At 46.2% G+C, this 15,406-nt stretch overlaps 1 protein-coding gene across 3 annotated transcripts in view; it reads left to right on the forward strand.

The window, feature by feature from the left end:
* The first annotated feature begins 1,083 nt into the window (after positions 1-1,083).
* The window catches only part of LOC117592523 (hormone receptor 4), a 40,120-nt gene continuing 25,797 nt past the window's right edge, over positions 1,084-15,406 (forward strand). For all 3 annotated transcript variants that reach the window (XM_034286374.1, XM_034286375.1, XM_034286376.1), the window contains exons 1-2: positions 1,084-1,233; positions 1,300-1,464. In XM_034286374.1, coding sequence (XP_034142265.1) covers positions 1,084-1,233; positions 1,300-1,464 — 315 coding nt within the window. The remainder of the gene's footprint in view (positions 1,234-1,299; positions 1,465-15,406) is intronic.

Raw genomic sequence — 15,406 nt, forward strand, 5'->3', positions numbered from 1 at the left:
CCTGCGGTTATTGCACTGTTTCGGTTATGGTATTGGTTTATGTACAACTTACAGCAGAGTAGACCCGAATTGCGGTTGCAGGCAGCTTAACCCTTTGCTTTCCCATTTAGTTTTGTTCTTGTGGCATGGCTCTGGATGAACTTTACGGCCCGCCGCCATGGGTTGTCTGGAATTGGGGGTAGAGAAGAAGTTGCCATTCCATTTGCCAGGGCAGAAGTTGGTTTCATTTTGCTGTCTGGATGGGAGTGGAGTGGAGTGCAGTGCAGTGCCCTGCCAACTCCACGCCGCTGCACGTTGCCCTTAAATTCTATTTGTATGGCTTGTATGCGCTCGCCTCTTGCCGGAGCATCCTTTCCACATTCCTATTTAGCTTTATTTTTATTTTTTTCCACTCATTTTGACAATGCAGACGAGCCTGGCCCCAATACGTGCCATTGAAAAAAAAAAAAATAAGTTGAACTGAAACTGGTTTCGGTTTTCTCTTCTTTTTTTTCCCCTGGACCACCAGCTCAAGCCTTCTTTTTGCATGAAAATGCGCAAAAAGAAACTTTTTTGCTGTGCCCGCTTGTTCATGGAATTGTTTTATTATAAACTAAACCAAAATACATTTCCATAAGGCTTAGCCTAAGCCCCGTCTTCTGCCCTTCATCGATAAGTTATGTGTGTCCGACACAATGGCCACGATGCCCCCGATGAATCCTCAACATGTGGTTGGGTGTGGGTGTGGGTGTGGGTGTGGGTGGTGCTGCTGTTCTCTCAGTTGCAGCAGGAGCGTCATTCCGCTTAGAAGTAGCAACGGAAGATACTTTCTTTTTGTTGCTAAACATTGATTGATTGATAAATAGAATTGCATCAGTTAGCTAAGCGCAAAATATCTGTTGTCGAGTTATCCGCTTTTTCCTGACGATTCTTTTTGGTTTTTTGTTTTTCAGCGGCTGCCAGCACGGGCACACAGAGCCTTGGACGTGTTGAACACATTACGGGAGCCTGCAACAACAGCAACAAAAGCCAACCACTGAACGACGACAAAACGCGTTGTACAAATTCCAAGAAAACTTCAAGGAGAAACGGAAATCATACAAAATGGCTGCCGTACGAGGACATCAGTACTTTAGCCTGCGATGGAACAACTATCAGAACACGATGACATCCGTGTTCCAGCAACTGCGCGAAGATCTCTCCTTTGTCGATGTGACCTTGTCCTGCGAACACGGTTCCCTCAAGGCACACAAGGTACGTCCCCAGTCACTCCCCCAGATATTGATTTTGATTACAATCTTTGGTAAAAACCATTTCCAGGTTGTACTCTCCGCCTGCTCGACATACTTTCAAAAGCTGCTGCTGGAGAATCCATGCAAACATCCCACAATCATCCTACCCGCCGATATCATATTCACAGATCTTAAAACAATCATCGATTTCGTCTACCGCGGCGAGATTGATGTCACCGAATCAGAACTACAGGTGAGTCGCGCCTCAAAAATCACTAAAAATATATAGGCTGGAAATTTATAGAGCATTTTCTTGACCTCAAGTCAGAATTTGGTAGAGAAAACAATTCGATTTATAAACAGTTTTTGCTTAATGTAATCAGAATAATGCAACTATTAATTAATTGGTTTCTGTTTAAACATTTTTACCAAATACTTTTTGCTGCGTGTTGGAACTTTGCCCCTTTCTGCATATTCCCCCTGGCTAAATGGTATCCACATCGTAGCCACAAAGCTCTATAGATAATAAACCATTTCATGCAGAGCTATTCAGATAAGGGTTCCCATTTGGATCGAAATGAATTCACATTCGACGATTGTTTCAACTTTGGCAGTCTTTAATGGAGAAAGTTTTTATATGCAGATGTAGCGCTGAAATCTTCATTAAAACTAAGACAAATCTTTCTTCAAGTCCAAACCTACTGAATAGACCTAACCTGACACACACGAAACGCACTGTACACACACACAATTACCGCCTACTAATCGGTTTGTCAACAAACATTAGCCTCGAATTATTGTTTTTGTTTAAACGGGTGAACGAGAGAGGGGGAAATATACATATATAGGTAAAATGATTGTCACTGCGGGTGGGTGGGTAGAGGCAGCTCTGGCCCCCAGCCACCCTCCCCCCACTGGGAGAGCTGCGCACCCGTTGATGCCCCCCGCCCGCCTGCCTTGTGGCTTTGAATTTGACGAGGAACGCCCCATTGTAATTGTCATTTGTGTTGTTTGCTTCATTAACTATTGCGCCCCAGTGTAGTGGCAGATGATTCTCCATAGCAACTACCTCTCTCTATACATAATACACACACACACACACACACATTGTGTGTTTTTATATGTAGAACAAACTGATATTGAAATTCCAGGCAGCTTGCGATTTTTAATTAATATCGATTTGCACGCTCTCGGGTCGATTTCTACTCAAACAACTCTTTGTAGAGGGGTGCCCCTTTTAACGAAAATTCCTTAGTATTGTAAATGCATAAAAATACCTAAGGACTTGACACTTGGGGCATATTTAACGGGCAGGAGCACTCGGAAATTACATCCTTATGAAAAATTAACATATTTTCCGCAACGCTGTTAAGTGTTAACATTAGCTTATTTAAGCAGAAACCAGTTGAGCCAAGACACGAACCATTACAGCGGCGGTATAACACTGGTGGCAGCGGTACTGCATAGAACATGTCTGCTTGAAGCTGCTTTCGCTCTTGGATTCGCACTCAAGTCGCTGACTGAGCAAACAAAAATTGGCTCAAATGTCGGCCCAGGTCCACCCCCAACCTCACACACACACACACACACACACACATGGAAATGTTGGTGCTTCTTCTTCTTGCGGCGACTGGCAGACGACTTCCCATTCATGCTGCCTGCTCTTTCTCCTACCCCCACCTCTTCGCTGCTTGTTGTTTTTGTCACAGACGTGCGCTCCATTTTTATATTTTCGCAGCAAAAGTTTTGCCGGCCATCTGTGATGGGCGCCCCACTCGGTCCTCTCTTTCTCTCTCGCTGTCTCGCTCTCCCCCCCAGCCCCCTCCATAACTTCCACAAGTTGCCGATTTTTTTCGTTCTTCCCATGCTCCTGATATTTGTGGAGTAGGTGGGTGAGCGGGAATGGAATGGAGGCTTACGACTACAGCTACGATGACGCTCACTGTGTTTGTTGTTTGTATCTCTTTCGTTGCCGTTGTAGTCGTCGTCGCCGTTGTTTCTGCACATGTTCTTGGAGTTTCGCGTGGCTCCTTCTCCTTATTCTCCTTCTCCCGCACTTTATGTATTAAACTTTTTCGCCCATTTTTATTTTCTGTTTCGTGCAGTTGTTCTTCGTGTTGTTGTATTTGCCCTTGTACTTTTGTGTGTTTTGCTTGTCCGTTGTGCGTCGCCGTCGACCGCAACTTCTCTGTCCGTTCCCTTCTGAATGTGTGTGCTGTGTCGCCTGCATGTGGTCTTGTGTGTGTGTCTGCTTGTGGAGCTTTGACGTTGACGTTGCCGTCGTCTTGCTTGGTGCGTATTTCGGCTTTTTGCTTTTGTACGGTGGCCCCTTTATTTTTTTTGTTTGGCGCGTCTGATTCGCCTTGAAAATGTTGTATGGCTGCGCTGTCGGTTGGACCTCAGCTGGGGGGACCGGTCACTGGACTATAAAGTTCGGAACGATGTGCATTGAAGCGTTCCGGTCCCAAAAATTTGTTTTACGCATGTAGTGCACATTCGTGCAGCACATAATTTAGACAAGGTTCACTCTTATTTTTTTTCTCTTTTGCTAATTAATTAAAACCAGACCCATCCTATTCTATGGAATACTGATTACCCTTTCTCACAGCATATGTATCTCAACAGAGCGTTGCCACCTGGATTGGATTTATGCTTGCACTTTTTTGGGGTTAAGCTTAGATTCGATTTTTGCTAAGCGTTAATTAATGCTGGCGCTGCTTTAGTGCTTTTAGCAAACGTGGTCAGCGTGGACACAGATACACACACACACACATATCTGTGAATTGCATACATGCACAGATGATTTAGTGTTGAGGCCACCGCCACCCGCGGCCCCATCCCGCCCTCACCCGCACACTATTTGCGACACATGCATGTGTCTGCTCCGCCATGTGCTTTGGTTATATTTATTGCTATGTATTTTTTTCGCTACTGCATGCCAACACTTGAGGGTCTTCCCAATGCGTCGCCACCGAGAGCCGCCCTCGCCCCCTCCCCCTCAATTCTCCTTCTCTAGCTCGTTTTGGCCTCATTGCATGTGTGGCTGGGGCACGACACCCACTACCCCTGCCCCGGCACCCGCACCAACCATGCCGGCACCTTTATCTTTGGCCAACTATGTGAGCAGCTGAAACTGACACAAACACACACACATACACACACACATACAAACAGACAGAGAAAGAGCCAGAGCCAGAGAGTCAGGCAAAGACAGAGACGGAGGTGGACACCAGTTAATGGGGTGGCGTGCCACACACCCAGCCTCAGCCCACACCCAGCCATCACCCCCACTCGCTCTCTCTCTTTCTCTGTCTCTCACTCTATCTCGGTCGGTCGGCAACCACTTGGCTTGCATTTTTTCCGATTTTTTCTTTCATTCTTTCTTGCAAACAATTTTTATTTTTCTGTGCAGAATTACTTTTTCCTCGTTTTTTTTTTTTGCTCTGCTGCCGCCACGCCAAACCCCACCCCACCCCACCGCTACTGCTACAGCTCTCTGAGCATTTTTTCGCCCCACGGCACGTCGCCAATGTGTCTGAGTGTGTGTGAGCGAGAGCGAGAGAGAGAGCACTGGGCGCTGGGCTTGCAACTTTGAACTTTTCGAAGGAACCGAGCTGCTGCTGAGCTGAGCGAAAGGGAGGCAAAATAAAAGAAAAAATCGAAATTGAGTGAAGCGCAAAGAAACAATTTTTTTTGCCTGCGTTCTGTCTCTGTGTGTGTGTTTGTGCGCGAGTCCCCGTCTCCCCAACAATGGTCGTGGCTCACACACACTCACACAAGTCCAGAGTCCTCTCCCCATTGACTCGTGTACACTTTCATTCTCAGTCCAAGTCGAAGCCGGCCCACCTTCACCTTCCCTCCCCTTCCGTGCCTTGCCTTTGCAGTGTGGTTGGGGCCGACGCAGCGTCTGTCCAGTTTCATCATGATTTTTTTCTTGTTCAACTTTTCGTCCTGCTTCTTGTCTTCGGATTCGCCTGCTGGCTCTCGCTCTGCCTCTGCTGTCGGAGAGCGCAATTTTTTCTACGGCTCACGAAACGTGCATTGTTTTGCCGCACAGTGGTTCATGCTGTGCAATTCTTGTAGTATTCGAGTTAATTAATATTTCAATTGAATCAATTAAATAAAGTAAACTTTTTGTTGATTAATTCGTTGCCAAATCTCGGAAAAGTAAATCGCATTTTCTAGAGAATAGAGGATCTGGGTTAGTTACCGCAATCTCCATAGAAACTGAATCCAATTAGGCGCTCCTCCTAGCGCCGACTGCAGTCACCGTTAGACGATGAGCTCCGATTTCCAATTCATTCCCGATGTTCACACCCACTTTTACATCCATGTTGCATGTTCACGCTTATGTCCTGACTGCTGCCTCCACCGGGAAGACTAGGAGAAGGACGAGCACGAGTGTGTCCATCAATTGCTGCACTTTTTTGTGGTGTTTTGTTCTCCGCTCATCTGGTCCATTGTTTTAACTGGTTCCGCTGTGAACCTACCCTACCTACATTCCCACTCCTCGGAAATGTCTACGCGACATCCGAACACAAATCATGGCCATGAGAATTCATCTCCAGTTAATGGGCGTACGTCGCCTCTCCCATAGAGATTGTCCGAGTCGAGTCGGAGTCGGAGTCGGAGTCTGAGTCCAGGAGGAAGTCGTCGTCGTACATTTCGGTGTCCTGGTCAGTGTTGGTCATTTTCTAAGGGTGTTATATACTTGGATCCCGCCGCATTCCACCGAGTACCGCCTTATGTATCGCTTATTGTCGCCCTGCTCGCACTCACTTACTCGCTCGCACACTCACACACGCGGGTAAGTTTGCCGCAAGTTTGTTAAGAAAAGGTGGGGAAGGGGTGGGGATTTCGGGGATGGTCAGTGGGTGGCGCCAGCTCATCAATAATGCAAATTGTTGTTGTCGGCTAAGGTTTCGAGCGCTTTTTGCGCGCGTGCGGCCCACGGTGCGCGTGTTGTGCCTCAATTTTTTTCCTCCGCTTTCTGCTGTCGCTGCTGCTGCTGCTGCTGCTGCTTCGGCTGGCGCTCAGGCTCAAAGTTTCTTCTCATTTTTTCCAGCTTTGCTGCTTATGCTGTTGTTGTTGTATGCTTGAGTACTTCTCTGTCCTGTGTAAGTGTGTGTGTGTGAGAGTTGCGGCTTGCTTATGTTTTATTTTTTTCGTCTTCTCTTTTTATGTGCAGAGAGCTGGAGCGGAGCGCTCTGCCTTGGCCTCTCCTCTGCTTTTGCTCTGCATTTTTTCCGATTGCGACCGATTTTTTCTCTGTCAGCGTCGCCGCCGCCGCTATATGCTTATATGTATGTGTGTATGCGAGTGCTTTTGCTCCTTGCCTTGCCTGCTAATCGTTGTCGTTGTCGTCGGCGCAGCGTCAACGTAGACGACATCGTCGTCTTTTGGCATCATTCTTTTTATTTGTAATTCGGTTCATCATCATCGTTCATCGTTCTGTCGCATGTATGTAACTGTCTCCTCTCTTCTGCGTGTGTGCATGTATTGGGAGCGCTCACTCACACGTCTCTGCCGCCGCTGCCGCCACCGTTGCTTTTTCTTGTATTTTTTTTTATTTTTTCTTCCTCGCTCTGCAGCGTCGTCGACGGCGGCGGCGACGGTCAATGCTGCCAGCCAGCGCGCTCTGGTCTTCCAATCAGACAACATTTGTATTTGTACACGGTGGGTCTCTCGTCTCGTCTCGCTTCGATCGGACTCGGACGTGGACTCGCATTCGGACGTGGACGCGGACACTCATCCGCCGCTGTAATTACCGTCGTTCCGTTCGCCATTCGTCTTTCCCCTCCGCCTGCCTGCCCGTGGTGGTCCGTGGTCGCGCCAATTGGAAGCACATCAAAAGGTGCCTTTGGTCGAGCGCTCGCCTCGCCTCGCCTCGCCCCGCATTCCGCCAGACTGCCGCCTGCCTCTAATTACCATCCCAACAAATTACGAAAAAAAAAACAAACTGCGAATCGTGCAAAATCAAATTAAACTGCTAGCCCCACATACCCCTTCTGGCTTAATCAAAAAAGTGCTTAAAATAAAAACCAGGCGCAACATTTGGCCCTACCGGCCCCGATCCGTTCCCGCTGGTGTGTCGCCCCCGTCTTTCTCGTTCAAGTTCGCGCCTTCTGTACGGAATTTTTGCAAACAAAGTTAAAATCAGAGTCAGACAAACGGCACCCTTCCTTTCGTTCCTTCCTTCCAAATGGAACGACCCCCATACGGCATGCAGACGCATAAAAAATTCAACTTGGCAAAAGAAAAAAAAAACCCCTGTGCTACGTTACGTTTTGCATTACGTAGTAAAGGCATTCCCTCACACACACATGCACACCACACATGGAGTGCGAGGCGTCAAACACATGTCGCAGTCGCAGTCTCAGTCGCTGCCGCAACATTCCTTCCCGCACGTGAGAGAGGGTGTGTGTGCGTGTGTGTGTGTGTGTTCGAGAAGCACTGCCTCACTCTTTTTGTTTTTGCATTTCGTTTTATGATTATTTTATACAATATTCCTCGTATTCTCTGTATTTATTTTATGCGAATTTTCCTTCTGCCCGGCGATTCGCGTGTGTTTTTGCACTCTACCCCTTATCCGTTATTCGCTATACGCATCTCCGCCTACGGGTTTTCGAGCTAGAGAATGTCGCGCTCTTACGCTCTGCTTACGCCGGTTTAACAAAGCAAAGACGGAAGCAAAAATCGCTCGTACGCTGCTCGATTCATTGAGATTTCCATTTCCATTCCAGCGCAAGAAAAAAGATCAATATAATCGGAACCACGTGTTGATAAACATTATTATTGAAATACAAATCAGAAAGAGATGAGCACCAGGAGAAGACTACTAAATCTGCATCTCTCTTGCTGTCTCTTTCCATCAACAAAACACTCGACTAGTTCTACTACTAATCTCAACGATTGCGTCCCTTTTGCTCTGTTGCAAAAATAGAGAGCGAAGAATTACAATTAAAAAACCATTTTATAATTCATTTTCCGTGTTAGTTATTGTTACTACAATCCCATCACCGCTTATTGTTTACACATCTGCCAACATATATAATTTCTTCTCTCTCATTTGTTTTGGGTAAAAATATCAAATTTTTGTATGAAATTAATTCCGTCACGCCGTCTACTACAATTTGTCAACTATAAAACTCAACGACAATATAACAACAACCTAAAACCCACTGCGACAACATTCATTTAATGCAACGATCCACCAATAGGCCTGTTCATCAGCCCACCAAGGAATATTCTCTGCGATCAAGGTAGGAATTCTACACAGAACCCTGGAGACTCAAAAATCATGAAATGGAAAGGGATTCGTTTCGCCCTTTTCCATTTAGTTGGTTGGTTGGCACATTTTGTGGGGTTTCTCGTGTTTCGACTTTTACTTCTTCGATTTTTGCCCTTTTCTAGGGCTAGGCCACATAAAATAATGCCATTAATTAGATATACCTAGCCTGCACACACACACACACACACACACCCTCTCGACCACACGCACACACTAGCACGCACAGGCGCGCTCGCAATTAGCGACCATCAGAATAACGCCAAACTGAGACATACCCAAAAGCAACAAAAACAAAAAAAAAACAACAAAAAACTGTTGTACAGCACTGGGCGCACCCAAAATGTTCCTCGGTGTGTGTTTTTGCGTGCTGTCACCTTTCTAAGGGCTTTTATTTTTTTGTATGTATCAATTGCTAATTGGTGACCCCAAGAACACTTCGCATACCTTCCTATGCTCCTTTTGTGTTTTGGAACAATCAGGAGGATAGAACTCTCTCTTGATCTCATCTCATTTGATTTCTGCCTGCAAGTTCATTATCAATAACAACTTTTAATGCAAAGAATGGTCCCCTCAATTTTACTGGAGGAATTTCTTCTGCGTCTCAGATATCTGCCCATAGGGATTTGTATAGGAATGTTCAGGTTAATTCTGCAAAAAAAATTGTACAGCAGGAATATCAATTAGTTCGAGAAAATCCTGGTGCCGCCCCCCCCCCCAACCCTTTGTTGTTGTTTGCTGAACTTGAAGCGTTTCCACTTGAGTGGGAGTGGAGCCGCCGGCCCTCGAAGCAGTCAGTATGGTCAGTCTGGAAAGAAGTTCACACATCAAGAAACGCCAAAGTTCGCCAAGTGGCTCTGGTGCAGTATGAAGGGATGAACAGTGGGGTGACAAGCACTAGGAAAAGTTCAAAACAACGAAGGCCGAAATGATCACATGCGATGATGATGATTGAGAAGAAAGGGAAAGACGACAATGACGATGATGATGATAATGATATAAAAACAAAAGCTTTTGAAACGAGTAATTCCAAGGCGGTTCTCTCTCCCCTTCTTTGTATCTGTGTCTGTCTGTGGATGGAGTCGGGGCGTAGATGTGCACTCGGATCATACTATGACCCCAAAAACCCCCTGTTAGCCCCTTGCCGCTTGCCAATTGCTCCTCTTCCGTTGCTGTCTCTCCTCCTACGAGGCAAATAGGAAGAAATCGGTTGACGACGATTGTGCGACGGCCTGGCTTCTCTCTCTGGCGTGTACAATGGCGGGTTATCAAGTCCAACTGTTGGGCCCGGCCCTCTCCTCCCCATCCAGCTACTGCTGCTGCTGGGTAGGGTTTGGTTTGTTGTGGGTGCGGCACAAGTGGGTCCAAGGCCTGAGAGTGGCGCGGGTGCGGATGCACTGTGTGGGGGAAGGCAAAGAACGAGAGAGGGGCCCGCTCAAGCATAGCCGGGCTTATCACAAGCCTATTGAGCGACTGTGAGCCTTGTAGGGCTGTGGTACAGGGTCTCTCTCTCTCTCTCTCTCTCTCTTTCTCTACTGTGCTGTCCATTCAATGCGGCACACTCACACAGTCACAGATAGCGTAATCAGGGTATTTCCGTGCTGTGATTTTTATATTTTTTTCAATTTGTTTTCTCGCTCTCGTTCTCTTTTCTTTGCATTCATTTGCACAGAAACGGCAACGGCAACGGCAACGACGGTGGCTACTTCTTAATTTCTTTTTAGTGCTTAAATGAGTTGCTCTTCGGCATCCGCATCAGGTCAATGATGGGTGGGAGGAGGAGTAAGGGATGGAACCCACCCTCCACAAGTAAAAACTTACTTAAGAAAATCACAAGAAAATGTAAAACAACTGGACAGCATTTTCATTTCGTTTCGTTTCATTTGATTTCTTTTCCTTTTATTTGTGTTGGCTTTATTTTTTCGTTGGCATTTTTTAAGGGTGCTTCCTTCCTTCCTCCCCCTTCCTGCAGTGCTCTTTAATCGATCGATTGTAGTGTGTTTGTTGGTGTTGTTCTTCTTTCTTGCCACATCAATCACAGCCAGAGAGCGGCAGGTCTTGCTTCGCTTCGGCGGGGTGGCACCCACAATCATCAGATAATAGAAATAAATAATGTTCTGAGCTGGAATTATGGGCCAGCGCAGATTCAGAAGCAACTCCAATGGCAAGGCAGAGTAGAGATCTCTGAAGCAGCTTAAAATTGTACTTCACGCTTCTCTTTCTAAGGGTGGTAGGAAGTCTGAAACTCTGGAGAGATTTTATTATGTCTAAATTATGAATAATTAAATTAAGAAAATACCTGAGAAATCCAGAGTAAATCATGCATTTCATTTTCATACTGGTGCACAAAAGGTACTCTGAAGGATATTACCATCTGTAGGTATTGAAAATTGCACATCCAAAGAGTCCAAAGAGTCCAAGGAGTGCAAGGTGTGTGGCATTGTCCATCCTAACACGATTCGTTGGGGGAATACCACAGTGTGCCACAGCGTTTGTTCGATTCGAATCTTGTTTCGATGCACGCCATCTCCCTCACACATTACACGAATCCCACTTGGAATTCAAATTTCAAACGATTGCATTTATTTTGTTCTCCAACAAGACACACACACACACACAGAGAGAGAGGGAAAAAGAAAGAGATAGAGATGGAGATGGAGAACCACCACCAATCACTGCCCCGCACCGCACCGCACCGCACCGCACCACTCATTGAACAATGCTATATAATTACATAAAAGTCAGCAGCTTGTTGGCAGCAGGCAGGACCCCAACCCCAACCCCCTTGACAGCCACCAATCTGAGAAGGAAACAGAAGAACTCTCATTCTCCTGGTGTCTCCCCACTCTCTCTCCTCCCTCTCTCTTTCTTTCTCCATGGCTCGCTAGTGCCAAAATGGAAAAAATCCCTTGTTTTAATTTCTCTTTTTCTTTCAGTATTTTTTTTTCGTTAGAAGCACACCCAAAAAAAAAAGTCCGGCAACCGTTCTACCGCCTCCCCACGCCCGCACAACTACTAAATAACCGATTTTTTTTTTTGTTTTTTTCTTCATTTTTTTTTTTGGGGTACGTTTCCAACTCATCAGCAGTTTTTTTTTGCTTGCCGTCGATTTCTGTTGTTGTTGTTGCCTTTGGGTTGGCTTCGGGTTTTATTTCTCAACTAATCCCACACCTCGCACGCCGGCTGGGACAGGGAGCGGGGTGGGCAGAAAGCGGGCGCACCCAGTGGTTCCGTGATGCCAGCGCCTGGGCGAACCTCTTCGTCTTCGTCCCCTTCCTAGTTGGAAGCTTTTTCTTTGTTGCTGTTGTTGTATTTGGCCACGTTTAAACTGCTGCAAAGATATAGATTACAATTGTTGTTGCCGCCTGCGACCGCTCAAAATTGTATATAGAGTATATAGTTCTGTGTGTACATGGGCTATGCTATGCATGGGATACATTATGTAAAGAAAAGAAAAAAGGTTTAAGTTCTGCCTTCTTTTCTGTTCGTCCCATTTTTGCCTTGGTTCATTTGGCAGGCCTCTGGCATGACAGTTATTCCCGCCCCCAAAAGGCATCCGCTTGAGGTTGTTCTGTGTCGTGTCCCTTCACATCCACTACTGCTGGAATGATCCATGACTTGGAATTCAAACACAGACTTCTAACAGCAGTGATGTAGAGGCTTTGACTCTTATGAGAAAAAAGAGGATAAAAATACTTTTCACTGAATGCAGTCGAATTTGGTGATGGTTATAAGTATTTATTATTGCTCCCATTCATGATGTGACAACTTATCCCTCCACAAATCGACTGCAATATTCCAAGGACCAATTTAATGTCAAACTTGAGTTCTCTGTAGGCATTCTCCCCATTCCCATTCTAAGTGGATCATTTTGTGGATGTGTGGGCGTGGCCGTATTTCATGTACGCATCATTTGCATTTTGGGCACGCCTCCCCGCTGGCCCTGGCTGGGCCTTGGCAGAAAGTTTTGTTAAAGATTCCTCCCTGCCAGTGCCTTAAAGTAGGCAATGGGAATGCGTTTCATAGATAAACGGTGACATTATGGAAAATGAAAGCAGCGCTGTGAGGGAGAAAGAGACAAGCGAAGTTGGACCTACTGCAATTCAAAGAAAAACCCACGAAAAGCGAAAATCAAACGGTAAACACTCTTCCCAAAGTCGATGTAGCAGTAGAAGAATAAAAGAAAGTAAAGGGAAAAACAGATAAGTATGTGTGGTGCGGAGGGGGGACAGTTTTGTGCTTGCTGCTCGCTCTTCGGTGCTCATGTGACCGAGTAATAAAATAGCATTGCCCTAGCAGCGATGACGCTGACGCTGACGCTGACGCAGACGTTGACGTCGAGGCTGGCGTCGTCAGCGTTGCGCACAATGTAAATAAAAGTAAAGTAAAGCGTAAAGCGAAAAAGAGGAGCAGAGGCGAGGCGAACCAAGGCCACATAACGTAACATAAAATAATAATAAAAATGCCGGCCGCTTTAAGCGGCTGATTTCTGTTTCCTTCTATCCCATCCATTCAAGCCGTGTCTCTCCCCCCCCCCCTTTCTCTTCCTCTTCCTGCCTGTCGGAAGACACCCACTCACACACATACGAAAAATTCGACTCTTTGCTTTGGTTTCTATCGCCGCCGCCGCCGCCGCGTACTATTTTCGTCAGTCAGCTGCTGCTGCTGCTTCTTTTACTCCTCCTTCGTCTCCCTTTTCTTATTTTTTTTAACGTTTTTCTTTGCTTTTACTTTGAGCCGGCAGCAGATTGTGCTCGCTGCTCTTCTCATATGTTTTTCGCTGTCTGTTTTCGGCTTCCCTTTCTTTATTATGTATTTTGATAACATTCTCGCAACTGCTTCAAATGCTTCTGCTGCTGCTGCAGACAGCGCGGTAACGATTACACTGTTGCTTGCGCCTTTCTTCACCTCACATCCATATGAGTGTGTGTGCCTCTCCTTCTACTCTCTTTGCTGTCAAGTTCAAGTGCGAAGGCGTGGGAGTGACGCCAAAGAGACGCTTTAAGGTGGAAGGTACATTTGAGTACATTTAGTTGAAAATCCGTTTGGTTGCTCCTAAAGCTTTTGACTACACCCTGCCCCCTTTCTTGTTTTTGTGTAAGTGAAACCTTTTTTTCTTTGCCTCGAGAAGGAATTACCTGAATTAGCACTGATTTTAATTTGATTAAATGAAACCACAACCCAAATGACTAACCAAAATGGGCTCCAGCTACCGCTGCTGCTGCTGCTGCTGCTGCTGCTGCTGCTGCGCATCCCACACCTAGACCGAAATCTGGCTGCAGAGAGCTTTTACACGCCGTTCGTTGCCTGGTAACGGTTTCAAAGCTTTAGTTGTTGTTTTTTCTGGGTCCACCGCAACAGTGTCTGCATCTCGTCCGCTCGTTCATCCTTACCCCTCGTCCTCTGTCAGCAGAAACTGCAGTCAAATTAAAAATATGTGGTCTACTTTCGGGTGGCATGCAGCAGCAGCAGCAGCAGCAGTGAAATAGCAAACAACAAGAGTATTATTATTGGTAGCAGACCAAAAGAGAAATGAAACCTAGAAAGAAATTAAGACCAAGAGAAGGACGGTGGGGGTGGTGGGCTAACAACACAAAGCAAATTTTTGTAGAATTTTTAATTAAAATGCAAGACAACATCCAGCTCTCTTTCTCTTGTGTTGTTGTTGTTGTTACTTCTTAAAAATTGTTAACTAAACAGAAGAATGAGAGGGATGGGGGAAAAGAAGTTGTGGTTTGTGCAAAAAATCGTGGACCACGGAGCGTTGAGCGCGTAAAAGTAGTTAGTAAATTGCTGCAAACAAACGAGTGAGGGAGCAAGAGTTATGGACACCACCTGCAACATGTGTGTGTGGCCAACACGGCACCAAGGGAAACTTTTCCACCGCTGTCAAAATATTTTGGCACACAGCATCTGCAACGGTGTTCAAACGAAAAAGTAAAGTGCCTTTCGATTCCCCAGTGTCAGAATGCATTTGAGTAGGAAGGAAAGCGTCGGTGAAAAACGTTTCGTGTAACTGCCGCCCTTATGTGACGAGATGTGGAGGAGTGAGAGAGATGGAGCAAGTCAGGCTGGACACTGGCCTGCCATTTAGCCTAACATCATTCACACACACAGGCAGATGGGAGTTCCCCCCCTCGGCCCACCGTCCGATCGTTGAATCTCTTCCCCGAGGAACACTTCTTGTTGTCTGTTCCTACACACCCGCTCTCCCCCACTCTCTCTCTCTGTCTCTTTGCCTCCCTCTCTATCACTCCAACATTTCATTTCCGTAACTCAAAAGCTGCCCACTGGGCCCATGTGTGTGCCTGTGTGCGTGTGTGTGTGTATGGGGACAGTTTATAGTCCAAGCGAATCTTCATTTACTTCCGCGCCGCAGCCTTCTCCGGTTCCTCCTTGGCGTTTTTTTTGTTGCCTGTTGTTGTTGCGCTTTTTGAGCTTTTCCATTTTGCGTTTGCTTTTTTTGTTTGCAACATGCAAAGTGCAATTTTCTAACTATTCTGGGCCTGAACAGTAGAATGCCACCATCATCATCGTCATCATCGGCAGCAGCAGCAGAAGCCACACACACACTCACACACACACACACTAGCTGACAATCAATGTTTGGTTTAGCAGAAATTTCTCCTTTGCAATTTTTGTTGCATCAAACTTGAGGGTAAAACAAAACATTGCCAAAGCAACAAAGAAAGAGGAGGGAGCTGAAAGCTAGAAAGAATGACGGAGAAAGAAAGAAAGGGCAAAAAAATGAAATTAATTTCTTTTGTGTTCAGACTGGGAAGCGACGTCGTCGTCGTCGTCGTCCTCGTAGTCCCAGTGTGGCCAGAGCTGGTGCTGCTGGTGCTGCTGCTGCTGCTGTTGGAGCTGGAGACCCAAAACCCAACTCCAATGTTCATTTCCGGCAGTC

Source organism: Drosophila guanche, unplaced genomic scaffold, assembly GCF_900245975.1.
Source record: "Drosophila guanche unplaced genomic scaffold, DGUA_6, whole genome shotgun sequence".
NCBI lineage: Eukaryota > Metazoa > Arthropoda > Insecta > Diptera > Drosophilidae > Drosophila > Drosophila guanche.